Source organism: Homarus americanus, unplaced genomic scaffold, assembly GCF_018991925.1.
Source record: "Homarus americanus isolate GMGI-L3 unplaced genomic scaffold, GMGI_Hamer_2.0 scaffold19318, whole genome shotgun sequence".
Taxonomy (NCBI): domain Eukaryota; kingdom Metazoa; phylum Arthropoda; class Malacostraca; order Decapoda; family Nephropidae; genus Homarus; species Homarus americanus.
The window spans coordinates 2,498,042-2,522,417 of NW_024732238.1; the positions used below are offsets into that span (position 1 = coordinate 2,498,042).

The window sequence follows — 24,376 nt, forward strand, 5'->3', positions numbered from 1 at the left end:
AATTCGGAGAAACATTTTCCATTACCCGGAAAATTCCGGGGACGAGGGATATTTTTCCAGGTTCGAAAGATGACGTAATGGGCAATTTCTGGAACTTCCGAGAACATTTTTCCGTTACCTAGAAAATTCTGGGGATGAGGGATTTTTTTCCGGCTTTGAGAGAGTCATCTCGTTACCCCGGAAATCTCTCATTCCCGGAAGTGCTCTGCACCAATTGTTCCGGCTAACGGGGATATCACTGTACTCATTTAGGTGTCATTATCAATAAGAGTTTTGTTAAGAGAGCCTAACCTAATCTGTAATTTTCCTTTTGGCCAATTTGTGAAGGCATTTATCGTCAGTATGGTAATACTGTACTTTGTCTGGGGGAAATTACTGTATGGATGAAATATTTGTATAAAACAGTGTAGTAAGAGCCATTGTGTGTAATTTACTGGGTGAGCTGTAGAATATATTTGGTGTATGAAAGACCCTACTTATCCTTCTTTCATCATCATTCATAATACTGTACTGTATTTCACTCTATGCACTGAGCTTCTTTCTCCTAGTGTCTATTCAACTCTCTGAAGATACAACCCTCATATATACATACTATGTGTGCAGTAGACTCCCAATTTTACCAATGTTTTAACATCATATCACTTTTATGAAGGCAGATGTTGCCAATGTTAAGTAGTTTGTCAAATGCCACAAATCTGAAGTAACCCGTACCTGAACTGTACTGTACCGTGAAATTAAAAACCTCTTGCATTTATAAGAATGCAAAGTAAATGCACAAGTACTGTAACTAAACATGAATTAAGATAACAATTTCAGTAAATACATTAAAAAAAAAGAACAATAGTGTACACAATAAGAATCCAATACAATGTCACAGAAAATGGAATTTAGTGAATAAACAATAATGGCCGCCGTGGTGTTGTAGATGGCGACGCAGATCAAGAGGCAAAGTAGTAGTACAGTACTGTACTCTCAACCATACACAGTCACCCACAAAAGTACTGTCTCTTCTCCTCTTGAACCACAAACCCACAGATTCAGATGCATGAACCCAAAGCAGTAGATGTTGATGAATTTTTCTGTCCACAAAATGCTTTGAATTCATGAGTCTGAATCTTGGGGTCAATGGTTCAGGAGGAGTGGAAACAGTAGTGACTGTACCTACACTGTACTATTCATCAAATTAACATAATGTACTGTAATACTTCACATAGTAAGGAACAAAGAATACATAGGGAACTGAGGGATTAGATTAGCATTATGTGAGTTTCATACAGGAAAGTTGTAATAAATTAAAAGTGGTTGTGTGCAATGTACACCCACTAAAAAATTATTCGGCACCCGTGTCATATTGTATCACGCCGTAAGGGTGCCGAATAATTTTTTAGTGGGCGTACATGCACACATGTATCGTGCATGTATACATGTTTGTGTGTGTGTGTGTGTGTGTACAAGTATCATGTACACTCACTAAAAAATTATTCGGCACCCTTACGGCGTGATACAATATGAAACGGGTGCCAAATAATTTTTTAGTGGGTGTACCTCTTCCTTCCTTCCTCACCCCCACAACAAACATCCACACACCCACAGGTTACTACTGAATGGTAAGACACAAAATCCTCTTAGAAAATAATTACTTTATCCAGTGAAGACAAAACAACCATCTTACCCCATATATCCAACATCCACCAGATTTACATATTTTTGTTGAAACCAGCAAGGAAAACAAGCCAGTGGTCCTCACACTATTTTTTGAGCCCTTAAGCCACACCTTGGGCCAGCCTCTCTCTAGACCCATATCTACTGCCATAAACCAAAAGAATCACATCATGTCCAGCTCTCCTCTTTGACCATTCTGATTTTAAGTGTTTGTTTTACAATTCATTTATTGTTATGAAGATTATTTTGTATTTTGATGTAGTCCTCATGATTTTCTGCAGTTGGCTATATCATTTGTTTGTATACAACATAACGTTTATGTGTTTCGCAATGATATGATCCAACTTTTTTCATTGTGATTTTTATGTTCTGTTTTTGCAAGTTCTTAAATGTACAGCACTGTAGTAATAATTTAGGGTTCTTGAATAAAATAATGACCCAGTGTAATAAATAATCATCTGGTTCTCATGCTGACTTGATTATGTGACGTTACCCTTTTGTAATACATTATCTCTTAAATAAACTCCTAACCACAAAATACTCAATAGGTTATCATTCCTATCCTCTTTAACTACACATTGTCCACTATCCTCTACTCCTTCCCAAATTAGGTTATGTGAAGAAAATTTTTAATTTAGAATAATCAATGTTGTTCTTACTCAATGATGTTACTTCCAGATGTGATGGATGACAAAATTTCTGACAAAATTTCACCCATTATACAATATAATGATTTGAGATTTGTACGTATTACAAAAGATTTTATACAACAGTGATTTGTAAATGTGATTGTGTAGTGTAGTGAGATGGTGATGATCATTAAGGAAAATGAATAGTGTAAGTAAACAGCAAAAAGGTCACTATAATGCTGGCGGTCAAATATGATGTAGACTCTATTGCACTGTGTTGTCTTGTACCAAACATCAAATATATTAATAGATTTAGTGAATGAGAGTATGATTTATTCTTCAAAATTTGACGCCCTGAATTGTATAGTGTTGGAGTTAGATGATATTACCTTAACATGGATTATGACCAGTGACGTCTTATAAGTTATCACAATCAGTTCTTCACGTCGTATATCTCATAATGTTATTTGTACCGTTTCCGTCAGCATTATAGTGACCTTTTTGTTGTTTACTTACACTATTCACTTTCCTTAATGATCATCACCATCTCACTACACTACACAATCACATTTACAAATCACTGTTGTAGAAACTCTGAGAGATAATTTTCTGTTCCAACATGTTAGAGACCAGACACATTACAGAGGGGAGCAAACACCCAAGCCACTAGACCTCATCATAACAAACGAGGAGGGTATGGTGGCCAAACTGGAACACCTTGCCCCAGTTGGCACCAGTTACCATATAGTGTTGTCATTCACATTTAACTGTAACCTAGTTCAATATAAGGCCAGGCCAAGGTGCAAATATTACAAGGGAAATTGCAACGGGATGAGGGAAGAGATGAGGGGTATCCACTGGCCTGACTCATTAAGGCACAAGAACGCAGACACTACGCTGAATATCATAACTAGTAAAGTGACCCATGAGATCGATAAATATATACCCAAGACCAAACCCAGTGCCTCTAGGAATATGAGGGGATCCCTACACATGAACCATGCGGCGGTCGAAAAAGTTAAGAAGATAACCCAGAAATTCAAGACGTGGGTTGGGTCAAACAATGAGCAGGACAGGAGGATGTATGCAAGAGCCAGAAACCAAGCAAAGGTAGAGTGTTGAAGGGCAGAAAAGGAGTTCCAGAGGCTGGTTGCAAGCGAGGTCAATTCAAACCCAAAGGCATTTTACCGCTATGCAAAGTCAAAATTAAAAATACGAGTAGGAGAATCAGACCTGAGGCTTGAAGATGGTAGTTATGCAGATTCTGACCAGGATAAAGCTGAGGCATTGAACAGCTTCTTTTCCTCAGTGTTCACAAGAGAGGATGCGATTAACCGTCCTGCGTTTGAGGACAGACGGTTCGACACAGCGCTGACCCACATTGTGTTCACAGAAGAGGGTATTAGAAATAAACTGTCACTGCTAAAGGTTCATAAAAGTCCCAGCCCTGAAATGGTGCATCCCAGAGCTCTAAGAGAGTTGTGCAACGAGCTTGCCGAGCCCCTGAAGATCTTGTTCTGTAAATGCCTGGATGAACAAAAGGTCCCCAGTGATTGGAAAATGGCTTATGTGAGTCCTATCTTCAAGAAGGGCGACAGTCACTCCACGAACAACTATAGACCGGTGAGCCTGACCAGCACAATATGTAAAGTACTTGAGAGTACGTATTATCAGAGATGCCGCGATGGAACATCTACTACGAAACAATCTTGTAAAGGATTGCTAACACGGTTTTATGCCGGGGAACTCCTGCTTAACACAATTGCTCAAGGTATTGGATATTTGGACCCATATTCTGGAACGGGGTGGTAATATCGACGATATATACCTAGATTTTGCCAAGGCTTTCGGCAGTGTACCCCACGAAAGGCTGAAAATCAAACTGGAAGGGTACGTAATTCGGGGAAATGTCCTAGCATGGATAGAAGACTTTCTACATGACCACAAGGCAGTGTGTGGTGATTAATGGCACGAAATAATCATCTGTACCTGTCACAAGCTGGGTACCACAGGGCAGTGTATTGGGCCCGCTGTTGTTTGTTTGTTTCATAAATGACATGCCTGATGTTGTACACTCCTCCATACAAATGTTTGCTGATGACACCAAGTTATTTCGGGAAATCAAGAACCATGCAGACTGTAAAAAGCTGCAGAAGGATCTCTGTGAGCTCCAAGAATGGTCGAACAAATGGCTGCTGAGATTCAATGTCACGAAGTGTAAGAGGATGCGCCTGGGGCATACCAAGAGTAAGGAGGTGTATCATATGTCCCAATGGGATGAAGCAACTGCACTATTTGAGACTGAATGTGAGAAGGACCTAGGTGTGTATGTTGACAATGAGCTGAAGTTCTCGGTCCATTGCGAGAAGAAGGTAAATCAGGCAAATAAATTATTGGGTCTTATAAGAAGGTCGTTCAGATATCTAGACGGTCCGTCCCTTTAATGATCTTCAAGAGTGAAGTACTTCCCCATCTAGAGTACTGTCACCCCGTCTGGTCCCCAAGATATGCTAGGGACTGTCAGTTGGTTGAAAATGTTCAAAGGAGGGCCACCAGACTGGTGCCTGCACTTCGGCACCTCAGCTACCCTGAGAGATTTGAGCGCCTGAACTTGCCTAACTTATACTACAAATGGGCAAGGGGCGACCTAATTGAGGTGTATAAGCATCTCAAGGGGCACTACTCAGTCGAGTGTCCTTACTTGGAGCTGGCGGATGCTCGCCCCACAAGGAGTCACAGCTCAAGATTGAAGATGCCGCAGGTCCAGAAAACTGTGAGGGCAAACTTTTTTGGAGTGAGAGTTGTGAACTCTTGGAACAATCTACCAGAAAGTGTTGTGACGGCACCAAGTCTAAGCTTTTTCAAAACCAGACTTGACCTACACTGGAGCAGGTTCAGGTACATTCAGGAGCCGGTGCATGCCCAGTACTTGCAAACAGTGCTTAACAGAGACGTGACCGATCGCCCAAGTGGCTAGTGAGCCGATCAGTGGTGAAGAGGATAAAAGTAAGTAAAAGTAAGAGGGAGACTCACTTGCCGGTATAGGTAGCCCCAGATCTTCTGTTAATATACAGTTGTTTATGTGTGGGTGAGAGAGAGAGGAGAAAAGAGAAAGAATTAAGAATACTGTATACTGTACCATCAAAACTTTACTGGACTGTACTTTGATGAGTTGGTAAAACTGGTTGTGGCTGGAGATGACAGTGTTGGGTAAACTTATAACATTATGTATTGAATCAGATCAATTAACATTATTGCAGGTGCATAACACAGTAAAAGGAAATTTTATATTCTGGTATCCATAATTATCTGAATGTTCACTATTCAAATTTTTTTATTCTTACATCTCTTTCACTATCCAAAACTGATCCTCGCTTATTCAAAAGCTGGTCTGATCAAAAATTCAATTCATCCCTGTGGTGAGCCCTGACTGCCCTCTGACAAGGTACTGTACTAACTGTGCAGTATATTTTATTTAGTTTAGTAATTACCATACAGTAATTAGGTACTAAATTTTAGTAGTACTTAGGTAATTTTCGTTGTTGTCTGTGAACCAAAAATTTGATATAAAAATGGGTCTCAAGGAGCCTAACCCACTGGATAATAAGGGATACCTGTATACTGTACTGTGTAATCATAATTCATGGCAACCTGCGGTGTAGAGGTTATAACTCCCGGCACAACTGAGTGTTTCTTGGTTTAGTCCCTCAGGCAGGGTGAAACTATAAGCAAGATTCTTGACACAATTTTCCTCTGTTTACTGAATAGTAATTGGGGCACGGGATGTTATATAAATGGTGGATTATGTTCCGGGGTAACATTTATCCAGTGTGGCTGGCCAGTTGTCCAAACTTCCTGGGTTATTCCTTAACACTGGGTCATATACAGTACCTTGCTAATTACGGTAATGGTGTCTCTGATCACTTGGCAGCAGACTCTACACCTTCAACAATTTGTGTTGTATAACTACAACGAATCAACCTACATGGAAGTAACCACCATAAAGGAGTACAACTGACACCTGGCATCCATTGGTCAAGCTATGCTCTACCCACTTTACCTCGGCAACTGGCAGTACATTAAAAATACACTAGACTTATAGAGAAACAAAAGCATAACCATACATACATTACATATAATGTACTTCATCTTACAATTCAATCATAAAAGATCCTGTACTGTATATTGTAGTTTTTAACTTATCAAATAACGTACATCTCCGTAGGCATCGTCCTAACAGCACCTATTTGCCACTCCCTAAATATGTAAAAACTCCCCACGTGATCATTCACAGTACAAGATTAAATAAAAAATAATATCATACTCAGGACATACCAACAAATACGGTGAGTTAAGCAATAAACAATAAAATATCACAATCACTAAGACATACACATCTGTGTAAGTCTCAATGCCAAACACCATCAATGCGTCTGCCATATTCTCCTCGTATTTTTCTTTAATTTTCTTAGTAATTAGTAAAGATCGCTTCCTTTTTCTTGGCAACAGAGCTAAAGCAGTAAGTACCAGCATTGTGAAAGACTGTAAACATGATAAGGAGCAATAAACCATGGTACTCCACAGTAAATGAATCACATAGTCACAAGAGGCCAAGATGCTACACCAGACTGAGGCGTACGTTACGTCTCCCTCAGTTGCCACTGCTGTCAATTGTATATTATCACATCTCTCAGAACTGTATATCCATAACCAGTCTGAACATCAAGGTAACACACAATTGCTTCTAATCTAATGGAGTTCTTCCTCCATCCAGGGATTTTCTCAACAGAAGTTTTTGTTGGTTGTACTACTGGTATATCTCAAGTGCTGCCTCTTCACCCATTTTAGAGACTACAGTACAAATCAACTTCAACTTGGAGAAATAATTCCTTTCAGTTGGTTATCATCCTTTTGATTTTATCAGTTATGACTAGTAGATGAGTTGATTTATCTTCCAATTGCAAATTGTTTCACTGTATTTGACCATTAAGAGCCAACATTATCACTTGCCTTTACAGTATTTGGCTTCTGGTGAACTTGTGAAATGACACCAAATTATTTTTAACATCTTCACTCATCGTCCTCTCATCTTTTCTGGTGTATTCAGTCTCATGTAGTGTAAAATTTGAATCTTGTTTAAAAGCAAAGGTATCTCTTTTGGCATGAGGGTAAAGTCACACGATCTGTTGTCTTGTGATTCACATCGCCCCCATTACGAGTGACTTGGATTCTAACACTGTTTACGTCTACAGTACTCTTGTCTTTAGTGGTGTCAGGTTTCCTCCACAGCACAAACCTACACACTGCTTTTTGTACACATCTACCAGGGGCCACACATTAAGACTTTGGGACAGACCTAAATCTCTTAACACAAGTTCCATATTTCCCAGATGATGATGATGAGTTATCTTACGGGATCATGGACAGAGTAGGACCCATCAGAGGTGGACTACTGCGAGCTAGAGCTGCATGATATAAAATGGGCCTCCGACCTAATCTATCGGGTAATTTTGGATAACGAATCTAAGAAGTTTATCGCTAAATTATACAGTAAATAATTCTTTATGCATATATACGTTCACTAAACTATTTTCCTAAATTTACTTTACTAATACAGTATCTATGTTACAATACATTAGATTACACTGTAGGAGAATTAATATCAATACAGTATCCCTAAAAATGCACACTTCACAGTTCACATCCCAGATTTTGTTGTCATACCTACACCGTGTAAGATATTTCTGACCAGTTTTCACTCTACTTGTGGAATTAAACTCAATAGACATGTTTCAAATGATAAAATGTTCTGTGTTTCAGTAATAAATTCAAAGTAAAAGAACATGACTTTCAATACGGAGTATAAAATTGTAGCCAATTCCAATATAAAAATGCAACAGAAATATTTCTGCATATGTTACTGTAATGAACAATGTCAAAACATGCGACATAAACCAAATTCAAAAATTTTGGATACAACGAATGGGTCATGTTTCCACTGCGTATCTCTGTAGAGGAATATAACTGATTATGTCCAAAACAAATGAGCATTCTTTGGCCAGCTGACCATGCAGCAAATAATATTATATACAATCATCCATATCTGGGCACTTATCCACATGTACTGTACTTGAAATATAAAAGCACGATCAATTAAGGCTAACAATAAGTGAATTATGGAAATATATATATATATATATATATATATATATATATATATATATATATATATATATATATATATATATATATATATATATATATATATATATATATATATATATATATATATATATATATATATATATATATATATATATATATATATATATATATACATGTATATATATATATTTATATATAATAAACTGTCAAGTCATAGTATGGCTTACATGCTTATAAAACTGTAGCTCGCTCTCTAGCTTGTCTAGGATGTTCCTTGATTCAGTGCATTAATAAGTAACTCATATAACACACATGCTTTTGAGTTAGTCAAAATCTATTACTCTATGTAAAATACACTCACTTTTAGTTAGTATCTGCAATTAATGTACTGAAAATAACTCGTTATCTAATATAGAAAACTGCAGGCGACAATTGTGTCTATGTGACTATGTAGTACGGCTAGTCTGTTGTGAGCACGGAGCAGGCAGGTACTGTGTTGACTGGTTGACGTGTTTCACTCATGAACTGTTAGTTTTGGTGGATTGTTATGGGGCAGTCCCATGTTTGGTGGTGGCCCCTGTGGGTAGCGTGGGCGTGCGGGATCACGCCGGGATCACGCCGGCATCACGCCCACTTACCGCTGTTAAGTTGATTGATGCTCAGCTGGGCACTGCTCAGCTGGCCGCTACTGGACTTGCGGTCGGGACGTACAGATTCTGCATTACTTTCAGATCTATGCTCTTTGTTAGAAGTGGAAGTATTTGCTGCTGCAGGTTGTGTGGCAGGGGCAGTAGATGAAGCTGCAGCAGCAGCAGCAGCAGCCACAGCAGCCATAATACCCCCTGCGCCACTACCTGCAGCTGTTGTCGGCTTTCCCCCACCGCCACCACCAGTACTCCCACCAGAGCCGCCTCCAGATAATAAACTGTTCTTAAGGCCAGCCATGGCGCCCACCACTGATGCTGCAGTAGCTTTGGTTTTCTCCTCCCCGCCTGTGACACCAGACATTATTGGCTTATGTTTGCTATGGCAGGATAAAGGCTTGTGTTTCCAGGTAGACTGTGCACCTGTGCACTAATATCAAATTATTATTGTTATACAGTACATTTAAATCCTTTAGGAATGTGTGTCTCTCTCATCAGTAAGTCTGAGTTCCCCACTTACACCGTTGTCCTCATGGTGAGGCTCATGTGCTCACAACCTAAACCAAAATACAAATATAGTTGACTGATATTAATAAATGAAATAACTTCTTGGAGGCAAGATAAGTTACTTGACTGACCAAAAATACATAAGTGTTGAACATGATGATATAGCCCCTTTCTCTACAGTACTCATTTACTACTGTACAGTACAGTATACCTTCTTTTATCCAAAATTAAAGTTTCAAATCTTGACATATGGCATCAAAAGCAAGTGACTATAAATGATCTTAATCTCTATACTGGACCACACAACAACAGCTCCTGCTCCTTAACACTGAGAATCATCGAGCAAAAAACTCACAATTCAATGATCTGGATGACCGAGACAGTGATGCCAGTCAACTTTATCACATATTAAATGATGGACAAATATTTTATGTAACTGTACTTATTTTGTTTCTATTTAAAATCCCAGTGAGCACACACACACACACACACACACACACACACACACAACACACACACACACACACACACACACGTCTGCATCATCATCTCTGGCAGCTGTCCATAAACTCCACACCAGTGTCTAGTAAGGTGAGCATTTACCATTATGAACAGTTCTCTTTTCTTTTACTTTGCAAATTATCTTTCAAATAAAATATTATGAAGCTATTTTTCATGATGATGTGTGCAAGTTATGAGTAAAATAAATATATCCTAAAGAGGAGTGTTCTACTAGATAGGCTGGCCATTATCTCATGTTATCACTGAGAAGCTGAGAGTTTAAAGTGTGTCACTACAGTACAGTTTGATGATCTGAGGAATGTAGTATAAAAAACCCAAAAAGATTAGTAATTAATAATTGTGTGACAACTACCTGTGAAAAGCATTATTAAACCATTAACACCAATTTTTTTTACTATAGTATATCACCATTGATACACTTAATGACTCAACACACTGCAACAACTGCTAAGGTTAAGATGCAATTCAGTGTACAGCCACTTGCACTTATAACTGGTACTACAGTGTCTGGTGTATTTTGTGAGACGTGCCAAATCTGTGTTTGTTTACATCATATAAAAACTCCTATAATGACCCTAAGGAACCTCAAAGTAGCCACAATAAGGATGCCAGATAAACATTCCTCAGAGTTGCCACATCTCAAAAAATGAGCCAGCCACTGCACCAGGCATAAGTGGAGGCAGACTGTACATTTTTCCTGACATAACTCTACATTTTGTTCTATGTTAGGGAGGAACATGGAAACTAACCCTAACCCCCCCCCCCCCAAAAAAAAGATCTAATGTTATTTTTATCATATCTAAAGTTAATAATCACACCAAAATTAGATCCCTTCTAGTATTTCATCTCTGACTACAACCATTACCAGCTATATGTAAGGGGGACAAAATAGTATACTGTCCCTTTGTTTTTCTTTCATTTTTCACATTGTATGACATGCACCTGAAGCCCTATCATAAGACACCCCTCTACTGTACTATGTACCAGGAAAGATCTCGGTTATGTACCAGGGATACTGTATACTGTATATACTGTATAAATATATATATACCAATATTAAATTATTCTGATGTTATTTGTCTTTTTGGGACACCGAAAGAAGTGACACAATTTACTGCTTTAAAAAAAGGTAAATTGTCCTTAAATTGTGAGAAAAAAAAATATAAAAGTCAGCAAATAACAACTTCGGATAAAAGACAAAAAATGTATTTGAGTTTGTCTTGGAGCCGTGCAGAGTGCAATGCTAAAAGAAAAGTAATAATTTGGTGGTTGAGGTGAGCAGGAGAGAAGCATTCAGAGTATTGTGTATGGTGGGTGACTGGCGGGCGTGTACAATATGACAGAAGGCTCACAACAGAACCTATAGCACTGTACTGAGAGATTATTATGATGGTGGTGATAAAACTGTCGTGGGTGATAAAGAGGATAATACTGTATAGTATATAAGAAAAACAATCAAGCTTTAGCATTATATCAAAGGAAAAAATGCAAGGTAAACATAATTAAGAAGAACAAGTTGTTAACAATTTGAAAACTCTTAATAGAACTGAACCAGAGAGAACACAGGAGATTAAAAGAGTTTAAAACACCTTCTGTACTTTGAGGATCCATCATTTAACGAGACATAACAACAAAAACTACTTTAGTATCAATAGTGATGTCACGGATAATGGATCACAGGTTCTACCGAGTAACATAATTTCTACCTGTACAGTACTCTATAATTATTGTACTGTACTCTTGGGCAAGGTAATCATATAACTGTGCTGTATAAGTAACATTGTGTATCTTCATTCAGTTATTGAAATCTTTAATAAAAAAATTCTGATTACTCACACAATGAATAAAAAAATTCTTCTTCAAATCACTCCATAAATATATTAATTTTCTTATATAATTGTGGTTTTATTGTGTCAAGGCCCAAACATTCAAATTATAACTAACATTACTTTACTTTTCTCAGTGACCATGAGACATTGTTGGTACTGCACAGACTAATCCAGAATGTTGCTAATCAATGTCATATTAATAAAATATCCTGATCCATATAGTGAGCTAAACTACTGTATATGTCTATTAAGGTTTGACTGATGAATGTTTGGGATTGTGAACATTTTATTAAGCAAGACTCTGATAAAGCAAGACTTGAATTTCAGAGTTGTGGTTCATTAAGCATCGAGACTTGTGCTACATATTGGCTAGACAATTTAACCCCCTCGTCTAAGGTTCATTAAGGTCTACATTTTCTCAAGTAGATAATCAAAGTACAGGTGTTAAGAGAGAAGTAAGAGAAACTAAGAATTTATAGAATTAGAGAAATATTTTTAAAGAATTAACTTTATGAAGTAGTTTTCCATATACATGAAACCATTATTCTGAGTATGCCTTCAGAACCGGAAATTGACAGCAAACACAGTATATTAAAAGTTTACAATGAGTGAAAAATTACTTTGCATTAGGATTGGACTCTTAACGTTTACTGTATGACCTCCAGGAGATTCTCGGAAGCTGTAAAGGCAGTTCTCTATGACACTAAACCCTCAAATAAATTACTTTACTAAATAAATATCTGATACACTTTACAGAGTGCATGTCCAATACTCTCAAGCTCAGTTTAATGAACTAATTATTTAGTTTGAAATTTGTGTAAAAATCAACTACGCTGTTTTTTTTTATGATTTTTTTTTTTTTTACAAAATATAGAACTTAAACTCTGGCTACAGAATAGCTTTGCCAGAATACTTGAGAGGAGTGATGTATAAATTTAGACCACCATGCATAATGAATTAATAACAAGACTAATAAACTCTTTCATGTGTGCCACGTGATCAGGATAATAATTTTAGAAAAGGGAAAATATTCAGAGATTTGGTTTACACAAGAGTCGTAACTACGGTGATAACAATACTTCATTAGTTTCTGAATCACCCTTTTTGAGTCATTAGGGAGAAGGTGCATAAGGAGGCGCCTACCTTCAACGTCCCTGGCGATCACTGTGGTACTTCTATCAACTTGAGACTTGGACTTGTCTGTTTACGTCGTGGGGGAAGAGCAGCACCATACGCGGGGTGAAGCAACGTCCACGGCAAATTAGGAGGAGAGGGGACGGACAAAAAAGAAAAGAAAAAACCACCATTCACAATGTAGCATTTGTACACAAAATGTGGATGCTACAAATGTGTCACGTGGCAGGTAAGAATACATCTACTATAATGTCAACAGCTGACATACCTTTAACACTGTTGCATTACTGTATACTTTACACGTTGATGGATGTCTCATCTTCCCTGAGAGGCTTTACAATTTCTTACAAAGATTCTACATCAGCTGCAGTACACCACATTTTAAGCACTCAAAGCCTAAAAGGGATTTAATCTAAAAAAAACACCTTCTTAAATAGATTCATCTTCTCCAGATTCCCAGTAAATATTCAAGAAAATTTCACTGACACTCCACACATTACACTCTCTATAATGGTATGATATGTTTAAGAATTATTTCTTTGTACCATAGTATGGAGAAATATTTATTCTGTAAAGACAAATGTTTTCTTGACGTGTCGTTGATAAGGACGCCAACATGTCTCGGGGCAGCACCACACACACATGCTGTCACCCTCCAACATAACCCTAAGAGCATCACATTACCAAGGAAATCATCATATCTACCTCAGGAAGAAAGTCACAGATATGAAGACTTCCTTGTGGACATTAGTTAACAAAACAAAGATAGGTCATCCATCCCACAGATTGCCTGCATCATCCTCCGGCCCTTCCTTATTCTTTTTGTGTAAAATCAAATTCATAATGCAAATACAATTATGGTCAAATAGTTGTTATTAAATATCATATACTGTATAATGTTTTCACCAATCTCTCTCTCTCTATATATATACTGTGTATATATATATATACTGTGTATATATATATATATATATATATATATATATATATATATATATATATATATATATATATATATATATATATATATATATATATATATATATATATATATATATATATATATATATATATTGAAGGTAACCCTTAAAAATTACAAAAACTTTTTCAAAAATTGTAATGATAAAAATATGCAAATATTGATGTGATTATCAGGAGGCAAAAGAAATATGTGATAAGCAATAAGTTTGTGATGCAAATATGAACCTCAATCAATAAGAGGTAAAAGACTGGTCATCATTCCTTACTGGTGCAGCACTAAACAGAAGATGCTTGAACTGGAAGCTTAAACAAAGTAGGATCAAAAGTGCTCGAAAGGAGACAATTGAAAATGGGCAATTTTTGTATATAAATGCATTATGAAAAAAATAAGCTTCAAGGGCTTTCTGCGTGCATAGCTCGGCTCGGAGACTTGATGCCATGTTCTTTGTTTTAATGCAATGTACCTGTGAATTAAATATCTTCAGATATATCTGATGTTAAATATTCAACTACCACACACACAATGTTACAACCCTCCCACAGACCCTTTATATATTTACATAAACACTGTCTCAACTCTACTGTATATGAACCGTCTAATACTGTATTAACTTTTCTTAGAACATTTTACAATGAATAGTTAAATAAGGTTCTTCACTTGTATTCTTCCAAATCATTATATTCATCAGCTGTTGTGCTGCTGTATACACTAGACCAAGCATAAGTCCCACTAATGGATGGTGATATGTGCAATGTATCTGTGGTCCACGTGACATCAAATCTACAAGCTTTCCACGTCTGATTTGCCTCTTAGAAGTGTGAGTCAGCTGGAATGTGTGCCTTGGGAACCATGATGGTGGTGGTGGAGCACAGAGAGTCACTGATAGTGATGGTGGTGGTGGTGGTGGAGCAGACTGTGGTGTTTGTTATGGTACCCGCAGTGCTGTTGTGGTGGTTGTGGTGGCTGGTAGTGGTGATGTTGAGTTGGGTAGTGGCAGTGGTAGCAGCAGGGGCAGGGGTGCGGCGGAAGATCGGGAAACTAGCCAGTCGGGGCAGTGAGGGGACCTTACGACCCACTAACCCACAGAGTCCTGCACCCACAGTTAGCCCTCCACCACCCTCATCACCACCACCACCACTAACAGTGTTGCTGCTGGTGTTGATCTCGTGGCTGCAGATGCTGGAACCTTCTGGAACACCACCATAGTCTTCAGCTGACAATCTCTGCAACTGAGTTCCTTGTCCACTATATTTGTCAACTGAATCCCAAGGAGTTGGATCAGTCCAAAGAGCGGCACTACTCAGGGGTCATGCACTCAAGGTGTCTGAGGTGGGGCATCGTGATTCAACTTCTTCCTAGTTATCTAAATGGTAAACATAAACATAAAACTTGTTGTATTTTATCCTTCTATTGGAGTATCTGAGTCCAGAGAGGTGACAATGTCTTTTCAATGAGAACTTAGGGAAACATAAAAAAAAACTTTCATTTGTAACTGTACAAAATAAAACTTTTAACTGAGCTTCAAAAGCTTCTGTGTGTGTAGAGGAAATACAATACTAACCATCACATGTAACACAATACAACTTCTGGAACACTTGTTTCTCTGACGACTGACTCTGGTCAAATTTATGACCGGAAAGTGTATTATGTAAATTAAAAGAAAAAAAAAATAATAAATAAATATCAGGATGTTCTTTGAGGAAAACTATAGCATTCCAAATGTCTAAAGTGCGGTGTATTATTTGTGCAAGGAATTAAATACCATGTCATTCTATATAATTAATTAAGTTTGATTACAAAAGGGGGAATGGGATTATGGAACAATTTGGTTAATTATATAGTACTAAAATAATTAAAATATCTAATTAGGAATCCAAGGGGGTAGTTATGAGAACACAAACATTATGGTCACTGCCTCAAGGCCTACCAACAGTGGTACAAGATATGGTGCAGGGGAGAACAGTTGCCAATCATTCAAAAGCTGGTATCCGTGGCAGTCCATCTAATTTCAATGTTCAATCATTTGCATAAACAATATAATAAATTCCAAACTGTGCATCTACTTTATACATACATACATACATTACATACATACAGTTCTAATATGATAAAATATAAACTTTGCCAAACTATTGGTGTTAATGGTACTAAACATTTTCTAAATAAGCCTTAAATTGACGGTCATTCCAGCCAATATATAAGTGTTGCTAACCTCTGAGTATTATAGTATGGCTGTAAAATCATGGTTTTGTAAAATACTTATTGTAAATCATATATATATATATATATATATATATATATATATATATATATATATATATATATATATATATATATATATATATATATATATATATATATATATATATATATATATATATATATATATATATATATATATATATATATATATATATATATATATATATATATATATATATATATATACAAACCCTATGTCTCCAGCTATACTATTCATCCATCAACTTTATCTACAGTTTTTAATTAGTATTTTTGACTTGGTGGATACAAGTAGTCTTCTAGCAGACCTTACTGCTGTTCTGATATGACAATAAAGTCCTATTGTTTGTTGACATCCCTTTACAAAAATCTTTCAAATCAACTGAGCTCAATAATGGTTTAGGTTTAAGTCTTATAACTTACTGTGATTATTATTTATTTACCAGTGATGGTAGATGAGGTATTGTATTGTATCATAAGATCTCTTAGTCTGTTTTAATTATTAGTGATGTGAAATTGTTGACACTGAGAATTAGTTCAGTCTTCTGCTTTGTCTTCCTGACTTACTGTGAACATCTTCTCTGGTTAGATCAATAAGTTGTGCCTATCAAGTTTAATAAGTTATCACATCTCACAGACCCTCGACATAAGACTTTCCTCCCCGTTAGAAAGAGGTTTCACTGTATGGTCTTCCACCTTACAGCAGTTAGATGCTGACTGCTCTGTTTATAAGATAACTAAACCATCCTGCAAATTGTCTAAACAATTTTCTATGGCATTAACTTGCGGTGAGTGAGTCACGACTCACATGGACACAATTATAGTATACAGTATAGTCTGCATTTACGCGGTCAATTGAACCTGTGGAGGTCCGCGTAAAACGAGAAACGAGTGAACGAAATAACAGAACATATGGGATTAATTGAAATAGAGGCTGGGCCGACCCCCAAACTCCACTTTTTCCGACACAATACGTACGTTGTAGTAAAAATAACATCTTAATTTTATGATGGTATGCACACACAATTAATATTTAAGAGAAATATCAATAATATTAGGTTTTTTAACACTTACGTTAGTAGAAAAGATGGCTGGGCACACGGGGATGGGGGGTTGGTTCCGAGGCAGAGGGCAGATTATTGGCCCTCACCTGTATCACTTGTATCAATTGTATCACTATCCACCATAGAGGCTTGCAGGGCCTCTTTGTCAAACCCCTCAAAGTCCATATCCTCACTTATATCACTGACTTGGGCCGGCTGTGGTGGGTGGCGGGTGAAGAACTCGGTAATGTTTTGATGACTGGGCGACCTTGTGCGCACCCTGCCCGCGCCGCTTCCCGTGTAAATGATGAAATTTACCGAGTAATTAAAACATTTAGTTCTGGCAAGGTGCCGTGTAAATGACCAAACGCGTAAACAAAAACTGAGTAAATCCAGACTATACTATAGTCACGTGTGTTTCATGTTCACAGATTTAAGTGATATAATCCCAAGTCCTGGTAGGCCCTAAACTACTAGATAATCATTAGGACTGGGGTTTATTAATTCTAGAACCCTTATAAATTGACCTTAATCCTATTACTGTACTGTAGTTTGGTAAGATTACGTTGGGGCAATCCAGCTCTGGGGACTGTCTGACCAGCCGTCCATCTTCAGCCATCTATTATAACTTTTACTGTGGTTCTCAGGCAAATTAATTTAAAAAGTTACATTTGGGATGAAAATTTGGTTTCTATATTGGTTAAGAATATATACTGTATTTCATATGAATTTGGGGACTAAATATGGTCAATGTTTGAGCTAACCAGATCATCTACAGTGTACCATGATGATTAATATTGTACATAGATACTGAACTATTCCACACTACAAGAGGCTGAACTAACTGTCAGTAAATGATATAGCAGAAAACTGTGAACTAACTGTAAGTAAATGATATAGCAGGAGACTGAACTAACTGTCAGTGAATGATATACCACGGAGGATAAACCGTTTGAAACACCAGTTGTTGCTGATTTTTACACAAATGTAAGTCAATAGTTGTCCAGCTCTTACAAAGTCAACATGTGGCCAGGTATAGTAGGATCCCTTAACTCCTGCCTGGCTATCGCCACCATCACTCACTCACTCACACTATAACATTTTTCATCAGAGAAAGAAAATGTTTTGGCAAGTTACATACATAAAACTGGCAGGAAGCAGTGTGTGTGTGTGTGTGTGTGTGTGTGTGTGTGTGTGTGTGTGTGTGTGTGTGTGTGTGTGTGTGTGTGTGTGTGTGTATTGTATGTGCATATGCATACAAAAGCACAATACATGCATAGGCACATGCAAGTCTGTACGTGCATGCATGTTTGTGTAAATTATATACACGCATGGCTATGTGCCAGCATACATGTGTACTGTACCTGCACGCATACCTGAATGCATGTATGTATGTATGTCTGTGAGTGTGTGTGTGTGTGTGTGAAAGATAGACAGCGGAGTCAGTGACTGGGTACAGATGTACACAGGTGTGTGAGTGTCAATGTGTCTAGTGTGTGTGCATATGGAGGGGTTTACATGCACTTAAGCTGAAATATCTTCAGGAGAGTACAAGTGTGTATAAAAGATGTGAGTTGTTATAACATTACATGTCGGCAGAGACGCACCAGTTAAGAATTACTGCCAGTGTAAATTAATGGAATCCTACTATAGTCTACCCACGGCTTATTGCTGGAAACGTGATGAGATTAATTTCATTGAAATAAATGTGGAAGTGAATAGTATGCCAGAGCCAATCTATTCAGGATGTTGAGTGATAAACTGAGAATGTGATACTGTAGCTGAAATTAATAAAATCATAATAAAGCTTAATTATATTACTGTACTGTACTTCTAACTCATTAAGCTGAGAATGTAATAAATAATAAAATAATAATAAAGCTTAAATTATATCACTTCTATTCCATTAAACTGAATAGCTGGAAAGATAACCATCCTATTTTTCTACACTATTTCAATGTTGTACATTAACAAAATAATTATAAGTTGAGATAACAGTGACAACATGATAACCTAGTTAGTTGTGAGATCAGAGACATATCCAGAAAAAAGACTATCAATGAAAATTTTGGGACATCCTAACTTAACTCAACACTCACTGCCTGCTACAACACTTTTAATACTTCCTTGTCACTTTTCTTATAAAAACTCTGTAGAAAATATAAAAACACTTTAAACTGCGGCCGTCACTCTTACACTGTCTAATAAAAGTCCATCTTAACATAGGTTACCCAGGTCTGTAGTATTCCCAAGTTGGCAACATGTGTGAATGACCATGACGAACCATTTCACCTACATATCATCCATTTAAACTATGGGAAAAGTCATATACGTATATATATATATATATATATATATATATATATATATATATATATATATATATATATATATATATATATATATATATATATATATATATATATATATATATATATATATATATATATATCCGACCAGTCATTTTAAGCCATTAGGGTATGTATTAATAATTGTATACTTGTCTCTTAATAAGGCAGAATAAATAACTAAAATAAATCTGTGTTGAATGATACTTTCTTGTGGCAATACAGAGGTAGTACACACACTTGGCACAACACATCACTAATACTGTATCTTCTTCTTCAAACATTCTGGGATCACTGTTAGTATGTGTGAGTTTATACCAAGCAGAGCATTAATTTTTATTAGTTATCTCTCACTCAAGGCTCAACTTATATACACATAGTAATAGAGATACTATCCTCAACATCATCTCAAATTTGACTTCTTTTATTGGTTAATTTATTAATTAACATCGTGAGTAATGACAGGTAGTTGGTGTCAAGTTGGCCCTTGAGTGAGAAGCTACAAGGTAATGTTAAATCAAGAACCATCAAGTACAGAATGGGATATATCCAAGTACTGTACATTAGCTTTATAATCACTCCGTACATAAAACATACAAAGCAACAAAACAACAGCTGAAACAATGAACTACAATTCATTATTAATCATTTAATATAAAATGTTAAAAAAAAAAGAAAGAAAAAAGTTTAAGTCTACCTACGAGAAAACAACCAATATCGTAAACTATCTCTCAAGTACTGCACTAAACTTTCTAACGATGAGGACTCTTGCAACACCACAGTTATGGATCAGTCTTCTGGGGGTGAATGGATTACTTCCGATTACTTGGTTTCGTCTCTATAATATATACGTGACAAAGAGATGGAATTTTAAGCAGTTTGTGCAAGGACCTACAAGTTATTACACAAGATATAATGTTGGAATCACATTGTACTTAAAATTGTATGCTCTTATTGTTATAAACTCCTGCATTGTACCTTTATTTATTCTCAATTCTGACTTTCTATTCTAGTGTGCTGTATCTCTATTCCCAGGTTGTGAGTCTTCAGGGGACCTGTAAGACCCATGGGGACCTTTAAGATCCCTGGGGACCTTTAAGACCCCTGGGGACCTGTGAGACCCCTGGGGGACCTGTGAGATTCCTGGTATGTAAGAAAACTGCCAACTAAAAGGCACAACATTACCAAAATGCTTTTAAAGATTATGTTTTTGTCCGTGTAGTCTCAGCTTAACCTTGGTCTACAGGCACTGTACAGTATCGTCTGGGATCATAACATTGGTCTGATGTTCATCCCACACTCAAATAATTCAATTGATATAATTCATAAATCCTTGTTTAAATATATTGTTTATATGCTAAATTGAAGTTAACATTAAATTAGTTGAGGAGCATTGTAGCTACAGTACTGTACAGTATTGTTTAATGGAGGGATTTTTCTTTTTCCTTTGAAGGCAAACTTAAAGTAAACCTTGATTAACATTTAAGGATTCTTGTACTCAAGTTTTGGAGTAATAAGTGCACAGTACTTCATAAACAAAAGGTGTGCATGGACCCCTTCATATACATGGCAGTACAAAATAGTTTTCCTCACAGCTGTCTCTCACCTCTCCTACCTCTCCTTAACCTGTCTGTGTAGATTCTAGTAGTCCAGAACTTTGACTTATAATAACAGTACCTCTTTAGTTTTGTGGTCTAGACTTTGAGAAAAGTTAAGAAAAATGTAAAACCACATGCACATTGGCTACAAGACACCAAATAAACATTACCAATCCATTGGTGTTTGTGGGAAAACAATTGACTGTCACTTGATGTTTATCTTCATCACCACTAACCCCTACCCCTGTCCCAAGGCTGTATAAATGCTGCACTGTCACTTCTTGCCAAGTTGAATGCAGTAAAGTACCACAATTTAACCAAACCTAACTCGCCCAGGTAAACTTTGGGAAAGAAAACAAAAGGTGAAATAAGCTGGATTGCCTAATCTTCAGGTGAAATAAGCTGGGGTGCCTAAACTGCAGGTGAAATGAGCTGGGCTGCCTAAACTTCAGGTAAAATAAACTGGGGTGCCTAATTTTCAAGTGAAATAAGCTGGATTGCCTAAACTTCAGGTGAAATTAGCTGGGGTGCCTAAACTTCAGGATAAATAAGCTAGGATGCCTAATCTTCAGGTAACCCATACTTTGTTCAAGCATATTCATTTCATGGTATAGTACGGTATTTGTTCTTCCCAGGCCAACTTGTCCTCAGGGAAGTTTAAATCTCCACACCATACCTTACATTCACACAACAAGACAGCACTGGTTTGTTATAGTCACTTTGTTCATCTAAGATATAATCATTGGGCATTAGATAAATAAGTATTAAAACTGGTGTCCCCATAGTGAAGGGATTAAAGTGGTCCTGTTTGATGATTACTGCATTAGCATAAATATTTCACTATCTTTTCTTAGCGCTGTCTTCAGGTGTTATTCCTTCGACTGTATAGGACTGATATTTCTTTTATAATAATGGAAGCCCCCCGAAATCGAGGATGGCCGGCCCAAGGGCCACCTAGGCGTGAATTTGTTTAAGGTGTAGAAACTGTCACCAACACAACAACCACACCCTAAGTTGACGAGCTGCATGACCCAGTGTCAAGGAGTAGTCCGAGAAGACCGGACAACTCGCCACCTGAACTGGCTAACCATTACCCCGGAACACGATCCGCAAATCGGTTAACATCCAGGTTCCCAATTACTGCTGGGTAGACAAAGGCAAATATAATAAAGAAACTTGCCCATAGTTTCACCCTGACCGAGGATCAAACTCGGGTCTGCTCGCTTGCGCGGCGAGAATGCTGACCATTACACCACAGGTCGCCGAAGTTTATTAACCTTGAGGTGAATGTGATGACTAGGTGCTTGAAGTAACCATAGCGACAGTAACCAGGTGCCTGAGTCTTGTCTCGAGTACATAGTTTAGATCAGTAAGTTTTCAACCCTATCGAGAACAAGTAGGTCTAAGAGGAACAGATGACATACACCATAGCAACAATAATAATAATAATAATAATAATAATAAAAATAATAATAATAATAATAATTATTATAATAATAATAATAATAATAATAATAATCCCTGTAATAATAATAATAATACAATATACGCAGTAGCAGGCATAGCATCCAGTGAGTCAATTTGTTTCCCCTCAACACACTGCTTAATTAACAATGGCTCAAGTATGTAGTGGCCAGTTGGTTAACACACAGGTAAAAAAAACAAAAACATTTATCACGTGGTCTTTTCATGCCTTTCTTAACTTCTCTCGAGATTTACGTGACACAGAATTTAAAATTGAATTAATTATCAAAGCTCAGGTCTTGTAGAATCTATATACACTGTTAGGGGAAAACTGGGAGGGGTACAGAATGATACAGATGGAGAAAAATACACTGTCATGCATAATTGAGGGAACCATGCAAATGTTTCAAGTTATTATGATATCTCTTCTGAAACATGAGTTAAAAATCTTGATAGTTTTCTTGAAGTTGATAATAACAGGAATAATAAATAGCTTGTTTTGTAGTAAATATACTGTACATATATACCAAAAAATAATATGTATTTAATAATATATATATATATATATATAAATATATACCTATAGAGCATATGTATTTCACTATCTTGTAGGACATTACTCGCGTCACAATCTCTTTGTAGCTAATACTGTATGAAACACAAATTCCCTTGTTCTGTGTTTAATTCAAGAACGACCGTCTCCCACACACACACTGTTCAAGAGTCCTCATGGTTGGTTGGATCTATGTATATGTTCAATTACCGCAGTAAGTAACTTTTCTAAGGATTACATACAGTATATCTAAGTAGAGAGGATAGAAGAAGAAGAACTCAATTGATACTTTGGTCATTTATGGAGGAGTGAAGAAAATACTGTACTTACCACCACTTGAGAATGATGTATGGTGGGAAGATGTATGTGTGTGTGTGTGTGTGTGTGTGATGTGGGTTTATGTCTGTCTGTCTGTCTGTTTGTGTGTGTGTTTGTGTGTGTGTGTGTGTGTGTGTGTGTGTGTGTGTGCTGATCAAATATAGTAGGTAATTCTCAAGTTGTGGCATACAGTACAGTACATTCAATTCAATGCTGTCAAGTTGTAGGAAAATGAGCAGAGTATTATATAAGTAGATTTACATAGGTATTATAATAAGAGACATAGTTGACAAGATCTCATATAGGAGAATAGTAGAAGGAATGACGTATTAACTCTGGCAGGTGGTAATACAGTAAGCTTCTTCTCGCACCGGGTAGTGACGGCAGTACAACATGCAGGCCTACCACTGTGGTCTAGACTGCATAATGTAATCCCATGTAGGAGCAGAGTTGAGAAAAGAGAAGCCACATTTTCCTACAACACAATGAATTGAATGAGGAAATTATATATACTGTATATAAATAGAGAAATAAGATAAAAAGCTATGGTTCAATGTATAAATTTCTTCAAGCTTACTGTGAGAGAATCTGTTGTCAGAGCTGAAAAGAATCTAAACTTTGTGATTTTTTTTTTTAAGATTCTGTTTACCGTACATTTTCTGCTGTTAATACAATACAGAAGATGTCGTTATCAAGAGCAGTGACTGGTGATTGACAAATTTTCTTTAGTTTTGACT

General features: G+C 36.8%; 1 protein-coding gene across 1 annotated transcript in view; it reads right to left on the reverse strand.

Moving 5' to 3' along the window:
• The window catches only part of LOC121868300 (calcium/calmodulin-dependent protein kinase type II alpha chain-like), a 204,551-nt gene that overhangs the window by 15,521 nt on the left and 164,654 nt on the right, over positions 1-24,376 (reverse strand). Inside the window, 2 exon segments of the mRNA XM_042368752.1 lie at positions 9,095-9,448; positions 13,102-13,158. Coding sequence (XP_042224686.1) covers positions 9,095-9,448; positions 13,102-13,158 — 411 coding nt within the window.